This window comes from Helicoverpa zea, chromosome 23 (genome assembly GCF_022581195.2).
Source record: "Helicoverpa zea isolate HzStark_Cry1AcR chromosome 23, ilHelZeax1.1, whole genome shotgun sequence".
Classification (NCBI taxonomy): domain Eukaryota; kingdom Metazoa; phylum Arthropoda; class Insecta; order Lepidoptera; family Noctuidae; genus Helicoverpa; species Helicoverpa zea.
In genome coordinates, this window is record NC_061474.1 from 8,641,457 (window position 1) to 8,666,561 (window position 25,105).

A 25,105-nucleotide genomic window follows, 5' to 3' on the forward strand; every position below is an offset into this window, starting at 1 on the left:
ATTACAAATTAACATTATATAACAGTATTTCAATATAAATATTAAAATTTATGTGTTGCTTTTGCATGTAAATAATCCACATCGTAATTTATCTGGGTTACAATCTGTTTATACGTGCAAATGTGAGCGTAACAAATGTCATTCATTCATACAACTGTCAGAAAGGGAAGGGCTGGGGCGACTTGGGCGATTTTACTATTAGACAGAACAAAATCTTCCGTTTTTAACGGGAAAACGTATTAACTAAATTTAATAATGTGATGAACAGTATTCCCAGTTAAGGCGTATTAGCGCCAAATAAAAAAACGGCGGTAAAACTAACGTTTTGTTGATAATAACCTCGTTCGTAATAGAGGAATTGTTTTCACATAAAAACTCTCCAGGATCATGTTGAAGTTCAAAAAAATGGGTTCGGATAAAGTGCCATTGCTCCTTGTGACTGCCAACGTGGGATCTATCTTCGAAGACGTGAGTATTATGTATAAAATTAAAAGTTTATTGTTCCGTAAGATTTCTACAGCTTGGTGACAGGGTATGTAATTGTGCATTTAATTCAATTAAAATGTAGCGCGTGATGCTATGGTGAGATAACTGTTCTAATTTTAAAACAATTATCTTCGCACGCTTGATGCTGGCTGATAAGTGCACACAGCATAGAGAATCCGTAGGCGGGATTTCCTTTTTTGAATTACCCACATATTTGAGCAAAAAGGATTTAACACACATGAATATTTTTCATAATGTTCCATGTTTTACAAGATTACTAAGTACTTTTTTAACAATATTTTCTAAATAAATATTGAATTCTGTTCTACTCTATTGACAAACTAAACTTTTTGTAGGTGGATACAATATTTAATTCAAGAGCTAAATGAGTCATTGCTACATGACAATAGATAAACAATATAAACATACATTTTAGGTCAACTGAGAATATCTTTAGTTTTTCATCAACACATTTTTTAATCTATTAAATTATGTTGCTATATCTCCATTTATTACTATAATAGTTGAGTAATTATATCCTGTTTACAAATTAAGGCAATCATGTAATGCTCATCTTACCGAGGGTATTGGGTATTGCATGCATGCCCGAGTGACTGAGGTTGCGGTGGTCAGATAGGCAGTTGCTCCTTGTAAAAACACTGGTACTCAGCGGCACCCGGTAGAACTGGGTATAATGTCCCTCACACAGGTATTTCATTAAAATATCCCTCTAAGAACCATTTGCAGCATTCTAACAATATCCAAACCATAACCAGCCATATAATTCTGTTTTCTTTTTAAATTTTGACTATTTGTATGTTTTAGTTTATAATTTTGTCTGTGTAATTTTTTTTTAAATATTGTAAGGAACTGAGTAACTTACCATTTTTGAGTGATATAATAAATGAGAATTATGCCCTTTCATACTGCATGCTGAATATGAGGCGAGATATGAGAAACTTAATTGTATTGTAGGACCTGTATTGTTCCTAACCATATTTCCAGCAAATGAAATATTCTAAATATATTGACCGCCCATTGGTGGAACTAATATTTTGACAACTGAAAATAGTTTTATTAAAGTTAATTACTGCAACTCACCATAAATGTTATAGATTTATCTGCAGTATTGTAATAAACTATACAATAATAATTACATAACATTTCTTTTGTCAGTAAATACATAACACAACATAACAAACCTGTTTTCTTGACATATATATAGGAAATACCATACTTATATGATACCATTCAGAGCCTTTAGGTACAAATAAGGTTAAAAAAACGAAAAAATGTTTACTCTTCATTATAAAAGTATAGAGTTATTTACTATATTTATTTTCCCTATGATGTGATGACACTCAATAGTGTCTCTAACACACTATATGTTATAGTTATTTACTCTACTAACACTATTATAATATTGTGTTATTCTACTGTTCGCTATGCCAAACCATAGCAAATAAACCAAATAGGCATATATTTTTCAATTATTCTTCAATGCACCTCAGGATTTGAAGTTAACAATGAGGTATGTGTATAAAGCTTGTTGAAGCCCAGAAACTAACATCCATAGGAATACATCTATAGCCTTTTCCTAAGTGTATAGGAGTTAGCTTCCACCAGTAGTGAGTACCAGTTTTTTACATAGAACAACTACCTACTTATTCGACTTCCTCAACCCAGTTACCCAGGCAACTGAATATCTGTCAATAAGACTGGTTGTCGCTCTTTCTGGCTACCTATTTCTAATCCAAAAAATATGGTACATAAGATGAAAAATAAAAATAACTTTAGATTTTGAATACCAAGGCACTTGTGTCTACAGTACTATTCTTGTAATATTGACTCATATTTATAAACATACACTTTGTAACCTGATAAATATTGTTGGTATAATTTTGTGTATTACTAAGCAACAGTTTGTAATATTCAACATAACAACACAAGGATATCTATAGCAAAGGAAACTGATGCAAAACATCCTTGTTTTGTATTGCTTGGCAAAATATTTGTTATTATTATTTTGCTATGTTTACATAACAAAATAAATAAATAATAAAGATAAAACATTTTTTTGGTTCCCAAAGGCTCAGATACTACTGAATCAATCTGAAAAATTCCTTCACTGTTGTGAAGGTCCCAGAGTAAAGGTAGGCTTTACTTTTTCTGGGTAGGAAGGAATTCCTCTGAAACCTGGTAAAATAGCGGGAAACAGTTAGTGGGTAATAAAAAAGGCTAAAATAATGGTTATTACCACTATATTATAGATTTATTTATGTCATATAAACTGAGCAGATGTCTTCGAGTATTGTTCAAACTTATTTCTGACTTTTTAACCGACTTCAAAAAAGGAGGTTCTCAATTCGACCGTATTTTTTTTTTTTTTTTTTTTTTTTTTGTATGTTTGTTACGCGATTACTCCGCCAGTTATTAATCGATTTTGATGATTCTTTTTTTGTTTGATAGGATATACTCCCGAGGTGGTCCCATAGACATCAGGTCAGGATCTGATGATGGGAACCCTGAGAAATCGAGGGCAACTTTCGAAAGTTGTAGGCATAATAGGGTAAAAACTTGACAGTCAGGTGTATGCCTGATAGCACTATTCAACAGTGAAGGTTTGGAGCTGACCTGATGATGGAGACCAGAGGAGGTCGAGGGAACTCGACAACTGAATATGTAAACTACCTCGTGTTTGGGCTTAAATTATTTGTATTGACAAGACCTTTGCAACAGTGAAGGTTTGGAGCTGACCTGATGATGGAGACCAGAGAAAGTAAGTCGAGGGAACTCGACAACTGAATATGTAAAATACCTCGTATTTGGACTTATATTCTTTGTATTGATGAGAACTTCTCACTTGTATGGATAGTGACAACTATTCGTATCACTGAAAAGCTTTAAATAAAAAACTTTTTTACAAAAAAATTAAACCGACTTCCCAAAACACTAAAAAGCAAAAAAAAACTATTTTTAGGTGCATCGGCCTAGAAGTCGGTGGCAAAATTAACTTAGTAACATCCATTAGACACCGACTTCTAGGCCGATGCACCTAAAAATAGTTTTTTTTTGCTTTTTAGTGTTTTGGGAAGTCGGTTTAATTTTTTTGTAAAAAAGTTTTTTATTACATAGTAGCTTCTGCCAGCGGTTTCATCCCCATCCCGTGGGAACCTCTGCACGAACCCGGATAAAAAGCCTATAGCCTATAGCCTTCCTCGATAAATGGGCTATCTAACACCGAAAGAATTATTCAAATCGGACCAGTAGTTCCTGAGATTAGCGCGTTCAAACAAACAAACAAGCAAACAAACTCTTCAGCTTTATAATATTAGTATAGATTGTAATTGAGATTTTTCATACAGGACATGTTTTAAAAAATATAAAAGATGTTTTAAATCCTATAAATACTATTTCTACCAACTTTGTCTAAATAATATAAAATGTTGAACTTCTTCAGTAACCCATCCTGAGGTCAATAGGATATAAGTTTTCCTCTAAAATGACGTCATAATGCCAACATCCACACATTAATATTACTATTTTAATACATTCAAGGATCGGAAGCAATTATCTTTAATACTGCAAAGAAAATTATCCTTAAATGATGCCTATCAGATTTGACCTTATGCAAAAATAACATATTTCTACTACAATGTATTTATTATATGTAAATCCGTTTTCCCGCGGTTTCACCCGTATCCCGTGGCAACAACTGCCTGCACCGGGATAAAACATAGCCTGTCACTAGGGCAGAGTGTATCTTTCTAGCGGTGGAATAATTTTTCAAGTCAGTTCAGAAGTTTCAGAGGCTTAAGGGTACAAACAAACAAAAATGTTTTCATTATATTAGTAAACATCAACTGTGCTTAGAAAAATTGATTTTAAATAAAATTTTAATAAAAAAGCAATATCAAAATGAATCAATAAAACCTGTTTTGTTTTTTAAAAGATGCAAACTGCCAATTATTATTAAAAAGTTGAACACCAAATTCCTGTCTGTACACAAAAAGTTCGCGCTTTGCAATTTAAAATATTCTGCGTTTGAATTCTTAAGTATTCAAATTCGTTTGTGGTTTTACCAAGTTCAATATTAATGGAACTCTCGATTGGTCGGTCACTGTATAAAGGTCGTTTTAAATGTTGGCTGCCGACCGCACATGCCGCGACTGCATGAAGTCGGCCGCAGCTGCACTACTCCTCTGCGGGCCCAACAAGGCCAAGGCCCGCCGGGCCTGCGGGATTGTTCGAAAGAGTTACCGCGGCCCTGGTACGTAAAAGGCCTACGAAGGAAACGATGAATTTTTTGTCAGAAAGTCTGACACTCGATCAGCGCTGCTAACCCACAGCGGGAGGTCATTTGATGACTTTCGCCAGCGTTCAAAAAAAGAAAAAAGAGCTACACTACTAGTTTGTATGTATTTACATGAAATCGGTTTGGATGGAAGCGGCAGCAGCAAGTGCAGTCGCTGTCAGATATCGATGATCACATGAGCGGCAATTGCGGTCAGCAGTTGCAGTCGGCAACTAGCATTCAAAACGTACCTTTATTGTGTCAAATAAAGAAAATGTCGTGACCAGAAAGGATGTTTTACATGTTTTACCTAATTCTAAGACGGTTTCGTTCGTTGTTTCATTAGTCGCATAGCTCGTCTGTGCAATGTGTGTCGGGTTCGACTCCCGGCTTGAATGAAACCATTTCATGGGTTTTAAGAAACATCCATAAAGCCGCCCGCAGTCTCGAAAAATCTACGAACCGAGTCACGATAAGATGCGTTTGTCATGTCGCATCCTATATAAGCCGCTTATATTGGATAAAAATTAATGATTTATCACATCAGATAAGGGTGAAATTGAGCGTCACTATCAACAACTTTGTTCTAAACGCGACATGTAAAAGTATTACTTTCAGATCAAGTAAATACCCATTATAGTTCGGCCATTCAGAGAATGCGTTCCTGACACGTCGCGATTGAACTGACGACGTAATAACATTCATTGATTATTGATATAATAATGTTGTTTTAATGCTCCTCAATTGTTAAAACGGTAAACAACCAGCAAAAATATTTTTATCGTAACTGCAACGCCATTGCAAAGTTACGTCGTCAGTTCAATCGCGACGTGTCAGGAACGCATTCTCTGAATGGCCGAACTATAGTCTGTCTACTCCTCTATACTCTAACTCTTCTACTGCGGGTCTGCTGGAAGAGATTTCTTTAGAAATAAGCAGTACTTTTGTACTATTAGGGTTCCGTACCTCAAAAGGAAAAAACGGAACCCTTATAGGATCACTTTGTTGTCCGTCTGTCTGTCTGTCTGTCTGTCTGTCTGTCTGTCAAGACCCTTTATCTCAAGAACGCGTGGACGTATCAAGCTGAAATTCACATGAAATACTCAGGTTTATTGTCCCTTTAAGCTGTGAAAATATCAAACTTCTAAGCCAAGCCAATCAAAAGATACAGCCAATTATGTCGATATTTTCAACAAATTCTCGACACTCGCAAAGGAATCAAAACCTACAGGATACTTCCCGTAAACTCAGAGTCTTGAAATTTGGCATGAAGCATTGTCATATAATGCAAATATAGGAAAAATTGCGAAAATCTCATTTTTTTAGTTATATAATATAAAAAAAAATATTTTAATAAAATAAAACTTACTACCTTATTTCTCACGAACGAATAAAGATATCAAATTGAAATTCATACCAAATACCTAAGTCTATTGTCCCTTTAGGCAGTAAAAAAATCAAACTTCTAAGTTAACGCGATCAAAAGATACAGCAGTTATGCCGACACCTTAGACGAATTTCCGTCACACGCTAGGGAATCAAAACCTACAAGGTACTTCCCGTGAACTCAGAATCTTGAAATTCGCCACGAAGCAGCGTTATATAGTACAGATAAAGGAAAAATTGCGAAAATGATAAATTTGAAGTTACATAAAATATTAAAATATTATTTTTGCTTACACGACATAAAATATTTTTTTAATAATTATAAACTTACTACCTACCCTTTTTTACATGAACGCGTAGAGATATTAAAGTTGAAATTCATATCAAACACTTCTTAAATATAATTGCCTCTAAACTGTGAAAAATTTTAAATCATTCAAAGGTCATTGGGCACCTTAGTATGGAAACCATACCCACGGCGGATACGAACGAAATATAGCACAGTATAATGATAAAGGCTCTGATTTACTATGGCATTAGTCGCATCTATGTGAACCATGGGATTCTAGAGAAAATCAGGTGTAAACATCAAATATTTTCCTCATTTCAATGGGGAATTTAAACGACCAAGTTTGACGGATTTGAGATATCATTTCTTTGTAGTGAAAGAGTATACTCGCCGTTTATTTCCATTGTCATCAGGTCAGGATCTGATGATGGAAATCCTGAGAAATCGAGGGCAACTATCAGAAATTGTAGGCATGCATAGGATTAAAACTTGATTCTCAGATGTATGTCTGGTGATACTATCAAACAGTGAAAGTTTAGAGCTTACCTGATGATGGAGACGTGAGAAAGTCGAGAGAACTCTATGTATGTTTAAAAAAATAAAAGATCCCATTAGTAGTGAATTCTCATCACCTAAAATAAAATAAGCTCCAACACTAGGTTACGTTATAAATTGTAAAGGAGTTCCCATAACTATATCTGATCTTTGCTATCGATGCCACAATGGCAGTTAAACCTATCTATGTGGAAAGTCTTCGCCAATACGAATAAAATAAGCCCAAACACGTGGTAGTTGCAACATACCGTTCAGAAGTTCCCTCGACTCTCTGTAGTCTCCATAATCAAATCAGCTCCAAACCTTCACTGTTTACAAGTACCCTCAAAAATACACTCACATGTCTGGTTTTGACTCGATGCGTGACTACAATATTCAAGAGTTGCCATCGATTTCTCAGGGTTTCCAGATCCTCATCAGAACCTGGTCATCCGAATTGGCATGTTCTTTCTTTATGAAAAGTCTTTAACAATAAAAACTAGCATTGCAACCTGTACAATCCTCTGAAACTGCTTGTCTTTTATATTTTTCAAACGATCCTGGACATTCGTCTCCATGGAATTTTAATAAAATATTTATATTCAAAGAAACGTCATACCATTCTCCACGATTTAAAACTACTTTGATTCATGTCCGCCACTTTTTACAAAGCGGGTCAGATATGCCCAATGACCTTTAAGACATAATTAGTTATTTTCAATCAGATTTCTGAATGATGACTATAAAATGTTGTATATAAATAACTTTAATAAAATAACTTTTACAAAGTACTGGCCTACTATTTTAGTTATATTATAAAATAAAAAATATTAGCTATTTTGACTCTCACGAAATTACCATAACTATGATTGTTCTAAACTGAACGGTTGGCGCGAGACTCACTTTTTATCTATACAGGATTTGTACGGAACCCTCGGTGCGCGAGTCCGACTCGCACTTGGCCGGTTTATTCTATGTTATTCTGTCATTTGTTTACCTACAGTGCACATAAATAAATAGGTAAAAGTAGTAAAGTACAATGAAAAGCTGAGGTGTTTTAAAAAAAGTAAAGCTGGAACGTTATTCCATAGATGTAATGTACCTAACATCTTACATGGCGAAAATTCTTGCAATGAGCACCTACGAAATGTTAGATTTTCACAAGTATATGTACGGTTATATGGTTTTTATGTAAATGTATATGAAAGATCGCCGTGCAATGAGAAAGCTCTCTATGAGCTCATACATTTCTATCAAGACATTTCTGACTATCATACTTTAGGGTTACGAGTACTTAGCGAGTAACCAGTCGTTCGATACATATAGACTGCATGAATGCTCGCCGTGTAACATATAACGGTGTGGTCAGTACCCAACTTAACTTATTTATAATGGAAAGAAGCTTTTATTGAAGTTGCTGAAGTACTTATGTTATGATATCAAAAAACTATTATCCATAGACCGTTTTGTTTACTGGCATCGTAAATAAAAGTAATACGTTCAATAAATCTACTGAATATGTGGAAAAATTCTTAATGGATGCTCTAAAATTATCCCGAACGCCAATGTCTATCGAAGACTCTAAAAACATCATGAATAACAAGGGCAAGGCCGAGGGCTCTGTTCAATTCATCCGGATTTCAGTGCCAAAAGAGGACGGTTATGTTCTGATATAAATCACTATTGTATGCATGGTTCCAGGGTTTAAATTCACTATAAGAAGAAACGGTAAAACCAAAGCTTTCATGTTAATAAACCACATAAAAATATGTTCGTCAGTTTAAGAACTATGGTGCCAGAAACACATACAGCGGTCAAACTTATCATCCTAGTTTTACCAGTTTTGGGGTCAAAATGATTTTTACGAGCTAAGATGCAAACCTCCATTTGGATGGATGCAAAATTGCACTATTGACAAGTAACTGCAAAATCTGTGTTATTGTAACCTTTAGAAAATACTATGAAGTACCTAGAGTTTAGACAGCAGCTACTTATAAACATTGCTTCAAAACTCAAACCGTCTTACCACAAAAACTTTTAAACGTCAGTTTATGCCTTGTCTAAAAAAATGTCAAATTATGACGTTGACATACGGTTCATTTTGCAGCCAAAATTTTATTAGACAAGTGTAAAACAGGGGTTAAAGTTTTTGTAGTAAGGCCAAAAAGCTTTATTTATAAAACTTCTGCGGAAAACGGTAATTTCTTTCCATAAACCAACCCTCAAACGCTTGCCCTTCACGTAAAGTATTCAACGTTCCTCATAACGAGTATAAAATGCAATATATCTTCAATTTCCAAAGGGTTACCCCATTTTCGGTTGATATCATGTCGTATATTATATTTAGGTGAAGGATAGGGGTTGAACTTGACCCCATTTACTTTCCGCGTGATGTGTGTCGACCGCGTGCGGGATTAGGGTTAAATATATTGGCTACAATAGCCTCCTCTGTCAGTGAGTGATATTTTAACACCTCGGTCATCAAAATGTTTTAGAGTTAAGTATATTTTACTGTCCCAACTTTAGTATTTATATAGAATCTAGAAGGATACATTTTAAAGTGAAGTGCAAAGTGGTACAAAGCGGTAAAGAGCCAATTTTACCGACAGTGGTTTATGTGAATGACAGTTGAATTTTACTACGGAGCTTTTATCTTGTTGGTGAAAATGGGCCATAGTAAGCTACTTCTGAGACAAACCCTCTTTTCAGAGACCATATCGGCCTTTAAAAATTAAAACAATGATTCAGTCAAGTTTAAAAAAAACTGTTAATTCTAACTACAAAATGCCATTATGTTGTCTTTTGCGTCTACTATTTAGTTCGCATATCGATCGCAGTTATTAAAGTTTCATAGGTCATCGGCCAAACGTTAGATTTGCATCGTCTACAATGCAATCTTATTACGAGTTAACAAGCAATTTACGTACACCCTTAGAAGCTTAACTTAATAGCACTTTAGTATTTTACAAGACCGATATCTTTCTAAAGACTATAACAAATATGATACACATACATACTTTCCCATTCATAATATTGTTAGTAGGTATTGAAGCTCAAATAAATAAGCATGAACTACAAAATTGCCAAAACATCATGCTTTCTGCTCTATATCCCGTTATCTCGCTCCCCAAACACATTTCAACAGGAATTTCAATCAAATAAAACAATAATTCATTAAAACAATGTAATTCGAATTGTAATAAAGTGTAGGCGTCAGGATAGCAATGTATTAAACAATGTTCTGATAAGATAAGTTTTATTAAATTCCACTACTGCCATGGTGTATCTAAATATAACACCAGGGCCGGGATTCGATAGCGATTATACTTTGGCACGAATATTATAATGAGTTTGCGAAAAAATATGTTTTTCTGTTTATTTTTGTGGTGCTTTAGATTGTTCTCTTGAATTTATTCGGTCACGGCGGCTGTTCTTAAATGAGATTAGTATCTCCTGCCGCTATAATTAGTGCACAAGCGTCGGTGTACTCTCCGATACATGCTTTTATCACCAATTTCCATATTACTAGTAAGTTTCCCAGTCTCAGTCGCATTTTCGACTATTACACCTACGGGACAGTCTTTAGATACACCCACAGCGAAAACTAATGTTCTAGTAAATTATTTACCTTCGGGACTAGTCCCCAGAAAGGCTATCACTCTTGTTGGTAATTTCTGAGACGCTGGATTTATACCCGTTGATTGATGACCAGCCTGTCTCCAATTACACGGGTTAAATCTCGGGCTAGAGACAAAGGTATAACCTTTTTTTTTCAACGACGTCAAAAATCATCAAATGACCCCTCCCGCTGTGGGTTAGCAGCGGTGAGGGAGTGTCAGACTCTTACTGACTAAAAACCGTCGTGTTCCGTCATAGGCTTTTTATGTACCAGGGCCGCGGTATCTCTTTCGAACAACCCGCAGCCCCGGCAGGCCTTGGCCCTGCTGGGCCCCACTGGGGTTGCTGACATCTCTTTCGAACAACCCGCAGCACAAAGGTACAACCTCGGGCCAATCTTTTAGGCAATATGGATCACCACTAAAACTGCCTATGTTTATATAAGTAAATGACTTTATCTTTTAAAGACTTACTCTCTCTTACCTGCTCTGTATCCCACATCGTGATGGGATCAGCTTTTTGATTATTTTCTCCACTTTACTCTATTTTGGTCATCGCTTTCGGACACCTTGCAGTCCTACACATCGTTCACCACTACATCCTTTCGCGTTTGGGCGACTCAGCGACATTTAAATACTCACAATCTACCAAATAACCTACTACTACGTTCCACTATATTTCTGTTCCATTCATACAACGTACAGTATAAACCGTTCGCACGTTAATACCCTCTACTTAGCATATACCGCCGCTTATTGTCTTCTAGTAATATATTGTTCCTCTATTCTCTGTCCCCTGAACGGTAACGTGTTACTGCTGTATCTAGGTTAATTAGTTAGTTCAAAATGACGTGACTTTATTCATCGACTGCAGTAGAGTAGGGCATGTAGTTTTTAAACTATGTGTATCTGCAATAAATAAATTTCTTTAAATAAATAAATAAATTTCTTTATTGGCATAAATATGTTTTACAAATTAATGAGGCCCTGACTCCTGAGCTAGGTACAACACCTGTGTTACAGGAGCCAGTGTCCACTCAAGACATTTATGTGACCTAGTTTTTATGCAATAAAATTAATTAATATGCTTTCTTATAAAATTCATAAATAGCAGCGTTTTACCTGAAATAAAACGCATATTAAATACTTACCTTATTTGAAGCTTACTAGTTTGAGATAGGCACCTACGTGTTTTCCGCTTTTATCTCTGTCCTTTTCTACCCCATATCTTGCATCTCTCTCGCACACCGACCAGTTTCACTACCCACCAGGCAGGAGGCGACGAGTGTTCTCGGCGGCCACAGTTCGTCATTGAGTCGAAAACACCAGGCAGAAATTAAAATGTAAGCTTCAAATAAGGTAAGTATTTAATATGCGTTTTATTTCAGGTAAAACGCTGCTATTAAATTCTTGACCGTTATTTGAAGCTTACTAGTTTGAGACGTGTTTGTTATCGCCTGGTGGAAGTGGACGCCAATGTGAGCAAAAGCACAATGAAATTGTGTATGTAAATAGGTACTTAGGTACACGAGTAATCACATGTAAGTATGTGTATTGCGTCCTGGAATACTAATGTAATCAAAGTTAACTGGTACTGGTACTCAGCTACATCCTGTTAGACTGGAAGCCGACCCCAACATAGTTGGGAAAGGGGCTCGAAGGATGAGTAATAAAAATTAAAAAAGAGATGCAAGAACAAAAGCAAAAATTGATTTCATTTTCTAATAGTAATTAACAAAAACATTGCGATACTTCTTAATAACAATAGTAACAAAAATATAGACATTAATCAGCTGGATTAATTAAATAATCGAGATAACTTGCTACTTCTATTTAGTGGGTATCTTTCCCTTCTGTAAAAATGGGCAAATGTATTGCCTGATCGCCAATTACCCTTTGCTAATATATCGTCCAAAGGTATATTGTCAATACAGATTTTGACGCTACCGCCGAGTGGAAGCTTCCTGGGGTTGTAGTTATTCCTGCCTCTTTTAACAATGTCTTAATCCACCCGCATCATCGTTCGGGTGCCTGCCTTTGGTTGGCCTCTAACGGATATAAATAAATTTAAGGAATTAGCCGATGTCCGTCTATCTTCTAACAAGGCTTTAGTCTTTCTGACCCAATACACTGGACTTAGATTTATATTTTCCTGATTATCCATCAAACAACAACCCGACTGCCTATGACTAGAACTGTCGGTCTTAGAGCCAAAGACTGGCCATAAGATTAAATTATCTTTGTTGTTTTTGAAATGTTCTGGGTCTATTGCAAGCAAGGAAAGATCATGGACTCGCCTTTCCGAAACAAGCTAGCAAAAGAAAGAGCAGCAGTGTGCCTGGAAGTTGCAAATGGATTATTCTCGTCTACGTTTACTGCACTTAAGTAGGTTACCAATTGGTCAATATTCCAGATGGACGGCTTCCCGGGGAACAGGTTTGCTCAGCGCTATTGATTTTAAAATGTGTCCGACTAGAACGTGTGAACCTAGCTCTAGAGTGGTTTCTGCATTGCATAGTGTAGCTATAACTGACTTGTGTAATAAAATAGTATTGTATGCTAGTTTATTTACTATGTGTAAGTCCGCTAAAAATTGGGTAAGTATAGGTCCAAATAGGGATTCAAGGATTCATAGGATCCAATTTCATACTTTTCGCCCCAATTTAACCATCGACTCCAAGCTGATTGATAAGTGTTGCGTGTGGATTGAAGAAGACTTCAGTCGGAGAGACTCATTGTCCCTCCCCCCCCCATTTCCTTGACCTTGGCAGGGGGTATCCCCGTTGCTGTGTCTATCGGTTTCTGCTCGAGGTTCATCAGTGTGTAGGGTACTGCTAATGATCGGGACTTCAAATCTGCTCGCCAAAATACCTGGTGCCACCGAAGGAACTACTATGAGATTAACTCCCGTTCCTGAATTGAGATGACTGAGGACCTACGGTATAAGGTAAGGTGGCGGTAATACCCATGCTAGCGGGTAAGTCAAAACTTGAGAAAAATGCATCGTGGAACCCCGCTTTCGGGTCCTTCAGATCTAGGGGCACGTAGTACACAACTATGTGTCCCTGGGCTCGCTTCGAGGCAAATAGGTCCACTGCTGATACAAGATGCCACTCCGGTGGAGGTTTGTGTCGGGAGAGATGGTCTGCCTGACTGTTGAATAGGGCTGGTATATGATTCACGACGTGATAGATTTGATACAGCTCAAGATAACTGAATACTCTGTACGTCAAGTTCGGTAGGCTCCTTGATCGGGTGCCACCTTGATTTCTTAGATATGACACCACAGTCCCATTTCTGCATTGAAAAATGGCTGTTGATCTCTTTAGCAACTTGCCGTGATTTTCCAGTTAATACTGCAAGCATCTCTTTCAGATCGCAGTGAAAGCCTTTTTCTCTCTCGTTCCATGAACCCATTACGGGAGTTCCGTTCAGTTGTGCCCCCATCCTACATCGGAGGCGTCCGTGGTTATAAGGTGACAGGGAAGTGGCGAATGAATATCCAAGGTTTGGTGGCAGCTGACCAGCCACCACTTTAGATCTGCTAAGGTATCTGCTGGTAGGTTCAACATTGCTATACTCCATTCACCGAGCCGTGAGCCCACAATGTAACCAAAGAATGACACTTTTTCAAAATGGTGGGTATAATTTTCAGTGCATCGCGTACTAGCGTTGACATCGGACGCGCCTGCACCGTACGCAGAAATTATTATTTATAATTTCGGCCGAGCGCGGCGTCAGCCGTCGCCGCATATTTTTTGCACACCATGCGTTCGGAAGAACTTGTGGCGAACGAGGTCCTGGCGTTCCTGCAGTACCAGCTGGACGTCATGGATGAGGTCAGTGTGACCCAGATCTGCACCTCAAACTTCACTGAGGCGGAGATACGCAGCGCCAAGACGCTGCTGTACGAGACGCTGCTTATGGCAGATCGAATGCCGTCCCGCAGGAGGGATGAAAAGGGAGAGAGGAGTCTCCAAGACATGATTAAAGTGCTGAAGGAGACCGACCCAGACGACGTACCAACTTTCGTGGCAAAGGATTTGCGCAAGCTGCCCCCGGTCACGTTTGACCACGTCGACGTCACCAGGCTCCTAAAGGACATCACTAGCATGAGGTCTAGCCTGGTCGAGCTGCAGTTGAAGCTGGAAGCATCGCAATCTACCATTAGTGATCTACGCAGTGAAGTAACAGAATTACGAAACACTGTAAGTAGGTCACTCGCGCCTGCCAACAGCGACAACACACGCCACGGACAGGCCAACGCATCGCCGAGCGCCGCGTCAGCAATAGTGCACTCGTCGCCGGTCGCCGTCACTGCAAGCGATGCTAAACTGTGCCCCGCCCCCTCCGCGTCTCCTGTCGTCGGGACGCCGATGAATGTAAGCACGTCGAAGCCTAGACGTGTTTACTCGGCTGCCGTAAAGCAAATTCCCGTTCAACGGCAACCTAAGGCTATTGTGGGAACTCAGAGTTACCCTGAAGTAACCCAAGGAACGGTTCATCCTGAACCAACCAAAGGGAAGGCTGATGCAGATGGTTTCATAAGGGTGGAGAGGAAGAAGAAGAAGCCATCAAGTCGGAATCAATGCGGAACTGCATTGATGGGTCCAAACATGCTGCTGCGCCCCGCTATTCCTACGACGCAGTTGTATGTTTCGCGATTACATCACTCCACGAAGGTCGAGGAGATCGTGGAGTATATTCGAGTGAAGACCAACTGGACTTTGAGAGTCGAGAAGTTAGAGTCGAGTCATAACACGAACTTTAAATCGTTTGTGGTACGTGTGCCGACTCAGCATCTCGACTTGTTTCAAGAACAGTTTTGGCCGAAGGGTGTCGTGTTCCGGCGATTCCGCGGGAGGTTACGCGACACCACGAAGTGTAACACGAGACCGCTTACTCGTGTCAATACGTAGTTTGTAGTTGTTTTTATTTTTGTATGTATTAGTTTATAAGTATTGATATGTCATTTATTTATGTATTGTATTTGCTATGGGCCCTAGTTGCCTGAAATAAAGGAACAAATAAAATAAAATAATAAAATAAAATAACCCGACCGATGACAAAAACGTCACATTTTTATGTAAAATGTTCTTAGTATCTGTGGTCTTCAATTAAGTAGGGTTCTATGTATGACAGTCAAGACTTCTATATAGGTTCATTTTAAATGTAAACGATTTACTACATATTTCATTAAAATTAAGAAAATAATTTACGGCATTTATTATACATATTTGATTTCAATTAAGTTTGAAAAGATTGCATAAGTTCCACAGACATCGTTCTAAAATATCATTTCTAATGTTGTCAGTATATTACTTTCGTAGTTATTTTTATAAAATATGATCATTACTTCAATCGTGACTTATAAGAACCCTTTTTATGGTTTGTTCACCGTTTGGCTCACGGTTCCATGAATAGGGTAGGTATAGATTGCTGTTCAACACTGCATTGAGGAAAGTGAGGAGAGCCCGGTAATGCAGTCTGCCGTATGGAACAACGAAAACTTGCGAAGTTTAAAAGTCCTATCAAGCTATGCAGGTCTTCTAAGTTTGTCGTGCTGTTTGTCACGTAGTGCGTTTTGTCATTATCTTGTTGATAATGCTTGCGATTTATTCACTTGCCATCCAAAACATGGTGCAAATGATCCCAAAGTAGGCAAATATATCTTGGTGAGCCACCAGAAAATCGAGATACACAATTATAAGTAACCCTTGAGTTTTCAAAGTTTGAGCCACCCAAATTGGTCACTGTGGCGAAGGTCTTGGGTGCCGTGCTTAAGCCAAATGGTAGGCACGTAATCTGAAGCAGTCTTCTTCTGTATACTAGTCGAAGAACATATCTGTGACCTTCGGCTACCGGAAGGTAGAAGTAAGCCTGGGCGAGATCCACTTGCACAGCCATTCGTCTTTCTGAAGAAACTCTAGCACCCGAAAAACATTTATTAAACTGAAGGGTTCCGTAATTATGAACTTGTTGAGAACCTTGAGATTGAGTATTGGACGGTTCTTTCCGTCGCCTTTTGGGCACAAGAAACATATTGGAAAGAAAGCTGGCAGAATTTGCAGCTATCAATAGAACTTTTTGTTTTATCATTTGGGATATGACGACATCCATCTCTTTGGACTCTCTGGTCAAATCTGGCATTATCTATCAAAGGTGGCTTTTGGCCAATGGTATGCGATACCCAGTTATTATTTTTAACAAGAAAGGCGGAGCTCCCATTTCTTTCCATTGGTCCTGATATAATGTTAGGCAACCCGCCTGGAAAGTCATAACTTACGTGCCTTGTTGGACGCATCAAAGTCCGCCTGCGGTCCTGGACGCTTTCTGTTTCCTCTGTTGGACATGGTTCCTATTGTAATTTACTCGTGATATCCCAAGGGAGCTTTTAGAGTTTTGCGTCACACGCCATTCAGCGTGAGTGTGATTACCATTTCCCTTCGAGGGAAGGTTATAATGGCGACTCTTCGAAAGTCGATCCAAAAAGCCACCCTGCGAGGGTAGATTGCAATGATGGTACGACCCGAAACATGCATGATTGGTACCCTGCGAGGGTCCGTGATAATGAGCCGACCCCTGCGGGGGATGGCTAGTATACTTACTGGTCCCTGCTTTGTAATGATGCTGCTACTCGCAACATGCAAGATTGGTACCCTGCGCGGGTCCGTGATAATGAACCGACCCCTGCGGGGGGTGGCTAGTATACTTACTGGTCCCTGCTTTGTAATGATGCTGCGACTCGCAAAATGCAAGATTGGTACCCTGCGCGGGTCCGTGATAATGAACCGACCCCTGCGGGGGGTGGCTAGTATACTTACTGGCAGTCCTAGGCGGAGCGTACCAAGTCTTTCAAGGCCGAAAACCATCACACGCCGTGATAATGAGCCGACCCCTACGGGGGGTGGCTAACAGACTTACTGGCAGTCCGAGGGGAGCGTACCAAGTCTTTCAAGGCCGAAAACCATCACACGCCGTGATAATGAGCCGACCCCCATGGGGGGTGGCTAACAGACTTACTGGCAGTCCGAGGGGAGCGTACCAAGTCTTTCAAGGCCGAAAAGCTTTCTTGACACCACCAGCCCTCTTCAAGTGCGGTAGTGACCAGTCCGAACTAAGGAGATGCTGGTTGGACCGCACCTCACACCATTCTTTTTTGTCAAAAAGTTGAACGCCTTGCAGGATTGAACTAGGGCCACAGGTGCCTTAGGAACTTCGGGCTTGCTTTCTTTTCCATAGTCACGTGCACGGGCTGTGGTAGCTTTATTATTTACCGCATCCGTATTTGCTTTATAAGTCACTCATTCTGAAAACAAATTACTGAAAAAAAAAAAAAGTACACGGAAGAAACTCGTGACAAAAAAAGGGGTAGATGTACAAAATATTAACACTTGATTTCGCAAAATCGAATATCGAACGGTAAAACCGTTAACAAATTGTATAAAATATTATAAACTCACCTGTGTTCTGCGAGAGCACTGAGTTTATTTTTCAACGAAATACTACAGCGGTTGGTTAGACCAACCTTCTCGGGCGGAAAACAAGACGCCAATGACGAACTGTGGCCGCCGAGAACACTCGTCGCCTCCTGCCTGGTGGGTAGTGAAACTGGTCGGTGTGCGAGAGAGATGCAAGATATGGGGTAGAAAAGGACAGAGATAAAAGCGGAAAACACGTAGGTGCCTATCTCAAACTAGTAAGCTTCAAATAACGGTCAAGAATTTAATATGAATTACAGAATACCATTAATTAAGAAATAAAAAGAAGATAATTAACAATAATAGCAATACAAGGGTTAAAGTTCGTATAGCCAACATATTAGACTCAAAAGCCTTCGGATACTTGTGTCTGAAAGAGTGGGCTCTAAAAAATTTTGTAGACAAGGCCATTGGGTAATTTGTGCCTGTCTATTCGTAATGATGAGAAGAGGTAGGAAAATTAATTATTTTTGTGAAAACTCAAAGGAGCGGTTAGCTTAGATTATATAAAAACTAACCTTCAATTACGAAACAGACAAGTGAAGTATACGAGGTCAATTTACGGTTTCCGTACCTGGTACCTCGAACCCCCGAAACGAAACTAAATTCATTAATATCGGTTAGACAAATGGCTAAAAGGATGAGCCGTGTTAGCGTTACAGGTGACAAAGAGACCGACGTAGAAGTATTTTCACTTTTAGAATGTACCTAAGGAAGGATATTGCTTGCTACCGTTGCATGTTCATTAGTCGTGTCGAAACGTCAGCTACATAAGTAAGGGTGTATTTAGACCAGAAACTAAACTAGAGTTAGAATGCAAGCATTTTAATGCTAAAATGCTGGCATGGAAAGAATGCTCTTTCCCAATAATTACACTAAAGCCCAAGGTTCCACACACGTCCCGAGAGACCTAGTTTCTGCTTCCGGATAAAAACAGTGTTTGTCCTCTATATGTATTAAGTATAGAAACTAAAGCTAGAATGTATCTTCAAGTAAGTACCAGAAAATCGGTCCTGTAGTTTTGACGTGAAAGCGCGACAGTCAGACAGAGATTTTAACTAAAAATAATATTATAAATTAAGGCGAGGAATTGGTCAACAATAATTCCATAACCGGCACGCGCATCTAAGGCGCCAAAAGGGGTCGGAGCGTCTGAGCGGGGCGAGGATAACAATACGCGCGCTAGCTTATAACTAAAAGTCGTAAGCGACAAAATAGTTTTGTAATTTTATTATTTAGAAATGATAATTTGATAAAAATTCCTTCTACAATTTTAAAGAGTATGTACATAGTCAACTACTTAAAAAGTTATGAGGCTTAAATCGGTCCCGTATGCCCATAATATGTGAATCTCTTTTTAAAAAGAGGTATGTTTGATATATTTTTCTCTGTTATAAAAGTTACCTAATCATGTTTCTACGTCTAACAAAATAAGGTTTATATCATGAACTTTCAGGTAACCAAGTTGTATTTTGATCCGTTTTGTATTTACTGAGAAAAATTGAAATCCTTGGCGCCAAAAATTCCAATTCGTCCTCTTAAAGCAGAGCATTCTTTCGTTGTTCTCTCTAAAATAATTTGATTGAATAAGCAATCGCTTGTTTAGTTGAACGCACCCTTACAGGTAGTAGATAGTAGTAGGTAGGTACTTACACAGACACACTCAAATACTATTTGAATTTGAATACGGTCTCAAGTTTCAGTCAGTTTCACCCTAATTCCTTCACAAACAGCAACTAAATAGTCCTTTGTGTTTCGAGAACAGTAAGTTTTCGGTCCCAAATAACATGCCTGTATTTCAGCACAATAGTTTATGAGATAACGTCAAGATAACAGCTTATAGGTATATTTGTTATTGTATAATATACTCACTAGTTGTCTCCCGCGGTGTCACTTGCGCCCCGTGGAAACTTCTTCCCGTACCAGGATAAAGTATAGCCTGTTTTTTTTTTTTAACGACGTCAATAATCATCAAATAACCCCTCCCGCTGTGGGTCAGCCTCTTACTGACTAAAAACCGTCGTGTTCCGTCGTAGGCCTTTTATGTACCAGGGCCGCGGTAACTCTTTCGAACAATCCCGCAGCCCTGGACATATAGCCTGTCAGCCTTGGATAGTGTAACATCACAGTGAAAGAATTTTTGAAATTGGATGAGTACCTAGTTTTGAGACCTTTAGCTATGGCTAGAAACATGCTAGCTTTTGGCAACCTTGCTAGCTACTTCGTCTGTAGTTCTTAAAGCTTTCCTAAATAAATTACCTTTCTTGCGACTTTGTGTTATCAGTCCCAGCAAGATCTTTATAAGATTTAAGTAAACTTAAGTTTAATTACTGTCTGTTTACACGTGAAAATAGATAAATCACTGTGACAGGCAGTATACTCCAAGCAAGACCTTTTCTTGTATCAGACAGTTTGGAGAGGGGTTGACAAATATTTTGTCTTTACCGTTAAAAAATACCATATTTTATTTTTTCGAAGCAAGCGCAACTGCAATAATTGGTAGCTTAGATAAAGCGTTATGTTACCTAACATTGAGAACTAGAGTGGGTTGTAATGTCAGCGGATATGTAATTCCCTAAAATATATAAAAAATGTTTTTGTATGAGATTAGCAACCACATCCATCAAAATACCTATACCTAAACGTTGCTACAAATACAAAAAATTTTGTGAGGTTTCAAGTCTGCCACAATCCCCGCAAAAACTTTTTTAATTTGTAAAACTTTGCTGAAACCATTTGCGGATTAACACAATACTTTTCATATTTAAACGTTGAGGCTGAAAGTTTTATAAAAGCTGTGTTATTTAGTTGGTTGTTTCATGACCCGAACTGTATTCAGGTAAAAGTTATTTTACCAATTCATGACGTAGTAAGTTAAGTTCCCACAACATACGGGACACTTATCACGCATAAAAATCAGCTCAAAATATACGTCAAAGCAATAACGATCACCTACTTGCTATTCTGTTTACACACGACCAATTGTCGAAGCAAACATGTCTCGAATTGCTAAATAAATTCATTCTTGGTCCTCGTACTTGGTTTATTCATAAATCCTGTACTTCTAAAGAGTCTGGGAGGCAAATTGATGGACCGAAACATTATTAATGATGCTTGGCCGACCCTTTTGGCTTTGTAAGTAGGTTAAGGTCGCATGAGATGCGAAAGAAAACCTCTGAACATCGTAATGAAAGATGGGGTGGCTATTTTCATAATGTGTGCTGGTGTTGGCAATATGAAGAAAATAATAAAGCCAGTACCTATTGAGTTCTAGTTTTGTAAATGAAATGTGAGCTCAGCATTTGTCTGGGTATTGGAGTGTAATGAGAAGGGATGAAACAGGTGCTACAATGATTGTGTTAAGTATGAAAAGAGAGGGAGGCTTAGAAAAACTGGATAGAAAAGGGAATGAATGTCAATATGACGGCTAACAGAGAGGAACGGAGAAGGGCGGTAATGGGAACTAGGTAGGAATAGGAAGAGAAGGGAGCGTTTAAATATTAAAACTCCGAAAATGCTAACTCCAAAGTTTTGTTAGTTTGTTTTATACAAACAGAAGTTGTAGAGTTACTTATTAAATAATAATCTTGGGTTGTTTGCAAGTAAAGCAAAGTCTTGACGTCTTCCCGACCGACTTAATGTTTATCTAAATTAGTTCGAATAAGTCGCACTCAAGAAACTCGCGAGTAAGCTCTTTCGTCGTATCCGAACTTAATTTGCGATCGAAGTTCGTTCGGTCTACAACTTTGTACTTCAGAAATGATCGATAGTACTTAGGTTCTTCTGAAATATGAAATATGAAAATAAGGAACTTCTTAATGCATCAGCTCTATCATTATTAGCCTAGTAGTTTTTTTTCTGACGTTTCACGGTTTCCGGAGGGAATAATAACTGATAAAAAGAAGTCTAGAATCATTTTCACTTGCCAAATTGCATCTCATTAGGATGAGCAGGTTTGATGTGAATATATTGAATTGAATAGTAGAAATATAATATATGCACTTTACAGCTCAGTACATTACTGTCAATTTCATGAAAATCCATCCTGTGGATTTAGCGTTAAAGACTAACAAAATAGACTTTCTCTGTAGGAGAGGAAGCATGTGCGCGGTAGTGGATAAAAAGGCTGATCATCCATCCTCCGAGCCTTTTTCCCAACTATGTTGGGGTCGGCTTCCAGTCTAACCGGATGTAGCTGAGTACCAGTGTTTTACAAGAAGCGACTGCCCTATCTGACCCCCTCAACCCAGTTACCCGGGCAACCCTGGGTAGACTGGATGGAGATAAAAAGGCTGATGATGGTGAATATATCGGGTGTGTCGTTCATAATCACATTAAATGAAATGCGTTAATATACTGGTTAATATATGTCCATTATAGTTCGGCCATTCAGAGAATGCGTTCCTGACACGTCGCGATTGAACTGACGACGTAATAACATTCATTGATTATTGATATAATAATGTTGTTTTAATGCTCCTCAATTGTTAAAACGGTAAACAACCAGCAAAAATATTTTTATCGTAACTGCAACGCCATTGCAAAGTTACGTCGTCAGTTCAATCGCGACGTGTCAGGAACGCATTCTCTGAATGGCCGAACTATAACACAAAGCAAAAAGAAAAATACGTAAAAATAAAAAAATGAATTTTTCAAACAAAGTAAATAGAATAAAAATGTGCGAAAATTAGAACACCATATAAAAGTCAGTCATTACAAACAACTGTAATTCTCCCTTGAAAACTGACAGCTGTCAACCGATCAAAACATTCGATACTCCTAACTTTATCTCTGCTTTACACATGATGTTGTAAATGATAACAAGTGCGAGTCGGACTCGTGCACGAAGGGTTCCGTAAATTACAGTTAAATCAACCTATCTCAAAAACTATAAGAGATACTTTGATCAAACCAAAAATCGTTGAAAGAGTTAATTAGCATGCATCACCTCTATTTTTTTTAGAATTTTATACCCCGTAGTTATAAAAATAGAGGGGGGGGGACATACTTTTTACGACTTTGAGAGCTGATATCTCAAAAACCGTTCACTTTAAGAAAAATGTTTTTTAGAAAACTTTATATCATTTTAAAAGACCTTTCCATTGATACCCCACACGGGTATGTACATCGAAAAAAAAAAATTTCATCCCTCAGTTACATGTATGGGGGGCCCCACCCCCAATTCTTTTTTTTACTATTTAGTGTCATATTTTTGTAGCGGTTCATACAACACATATTCCCATCAAATTTCATCACTGTAGTACTTATAGTTTCCGAGTAAATCGGCTGTGACAGACGGACAGACGGACAGACGGACAGACGGACATGACGAAACTATAAGGGTTCCGTTTTTGCCATTTTGGCTACGGAACCCTAATAAAAACGAAAAATGACTCCTGTGGCTAAACCACTGAATGGATTAGGTTATTTTTTTTACAATTCGCCATAGAATATCATAAAGTACATGCGATAGAATTTAATGTGATTGTGAACGACACACCCTATATATTAGTAGGACTCTATGAGTCATATCACCTGGTCTTCTACTACATTATAGCCTCTATTTAATTTAATGCTAAATGACGAATCTAATGACATTATTAACATCGCGCCGAAAGTTCATAAGTCAATTCAGTATGCAGAATTGAATTAATGGCGCATGTGGCAAAAATTTCGTCACAATTAACATTAACCGAGAGGTTAACAAAGATTGAAAATGACATCATTTTCTGATTTAATAGGACCTTAGGCCTTAGGCTCTGGACTATCTGTGTATTATCTAAACTAAACCGCTTCAGTATTTGTGGTGATAAAGCTTGAAAGACAGGCAGACGGACTTGCTTTCGCATTTAAACAATTAGTAAGCTAGCTTACCGAAATAAGTTGATGACTTTTTATTGCACACTAGCTTTTGCCCGCGGCTTCGCTCCCGTCAACTGACTTCTCTACTTTACCCTATTTTTTTTTTCATAACAACCTTCTCCTGACAATAACAAACACAACAAAAAAAGAATTAGCCAAATTGGTCCAGGCGTTGTTGAGTTATGCGCTTACCAACACATTTTGCGATTCATTTTTATATTATAGATTAATTTAATTGGCGGAGTCAGTTGGTAAGCTGGACTATCCCCGAGTAACATAGGCTAGGTATTTTTCCGGGTAGTTACGGGAAAGAGTTTCCGTGGGACGCGGTCGAACCGCGGGTAACAGCTAGTGCTGAATAAAACCTCCTCTCATATAATCGAAACAAAGCACGCGCGATCATTGATTACCATTACCACACTCGCTCCGAATGGATAATACACATACACGTGGGTAGAAACCACAATTAATAAATTGGGATAAAATAGTTTTATATTGTTATTGCCTAACCGTCCAAGGCTTAGAGAACCAACTGGAGCCGCTATAACCACAAACCTATACCTCATAATCGAACGGCTGCCAATTTAGACGCGAGGCATCGCAATAGTGTTAGTTTACTCAATGCATTTTCGATCACATCGTTATGTACGCACACGAATATGACCCAATTTCATTGACAATATAAATGTTAAAACGGACGTTTACGCTGTCGGAGAACGTGGGCCTAAATTGTTAAACTGAAGCATAACAAACATAAAGTTTGACAGACACAAATACATACAGACGCCAGAACATCAAACTACTACAATCTGTAAAAATACTTATCGAAATTAAACTTAGAAAGTTGGAAATTTACCCAAGAAGGACAGATTGTAGCATAGCTCGATGTGCAAACATACGCAACAGTGGGTCAAACATACTTCTATGTACAGACCATACAGTACCTGTGATTGTACCTTTGGCATTCGATGTGTTACACAAACCCCCAGCGAGGCTGTGTTGAATGTGAGTGGATTTAGAGCAGATACATCAAGAGTACTACCTTACTGCGTAGAAAAGGACTCCCCATTTAGCTTGGCAAAGTCTTGTCCAGTTAGTTAAAAGCTCTAAGGTCCAAGGGTTACCAACTAGTGACGTCACAACCATAAACCGTATC

General features: G+C 38.3%; 1 protein-coding gene across 2 annotated transcripts in view; it reads left to right on the plus strand.

Moving 5' to 3' along the window:
- The first annotated feature begins 154 nt into the window (after window positions 1-154).
- Window positions 155-25,105, plus strand: part of LOC124641922 (inositol polyphosphate-5-phosphatase A) — a 40,851-nt gene continuing 15,900 nt past the window's right edge. For both annotated transcript variants that reach the window (XM_047180183.1, XM_047180182.1), the window contains exon 1: window positions 155-468. In XM_047180183.1, coding sequence (XP_047036139.1) covers window positions 388-468 — 81 coding nt within the window. In that variant the 5' untranslated portion in view covers window positions 155-387. The remainder of the gene's footprint in view (window positions 469-25,105) is intronic.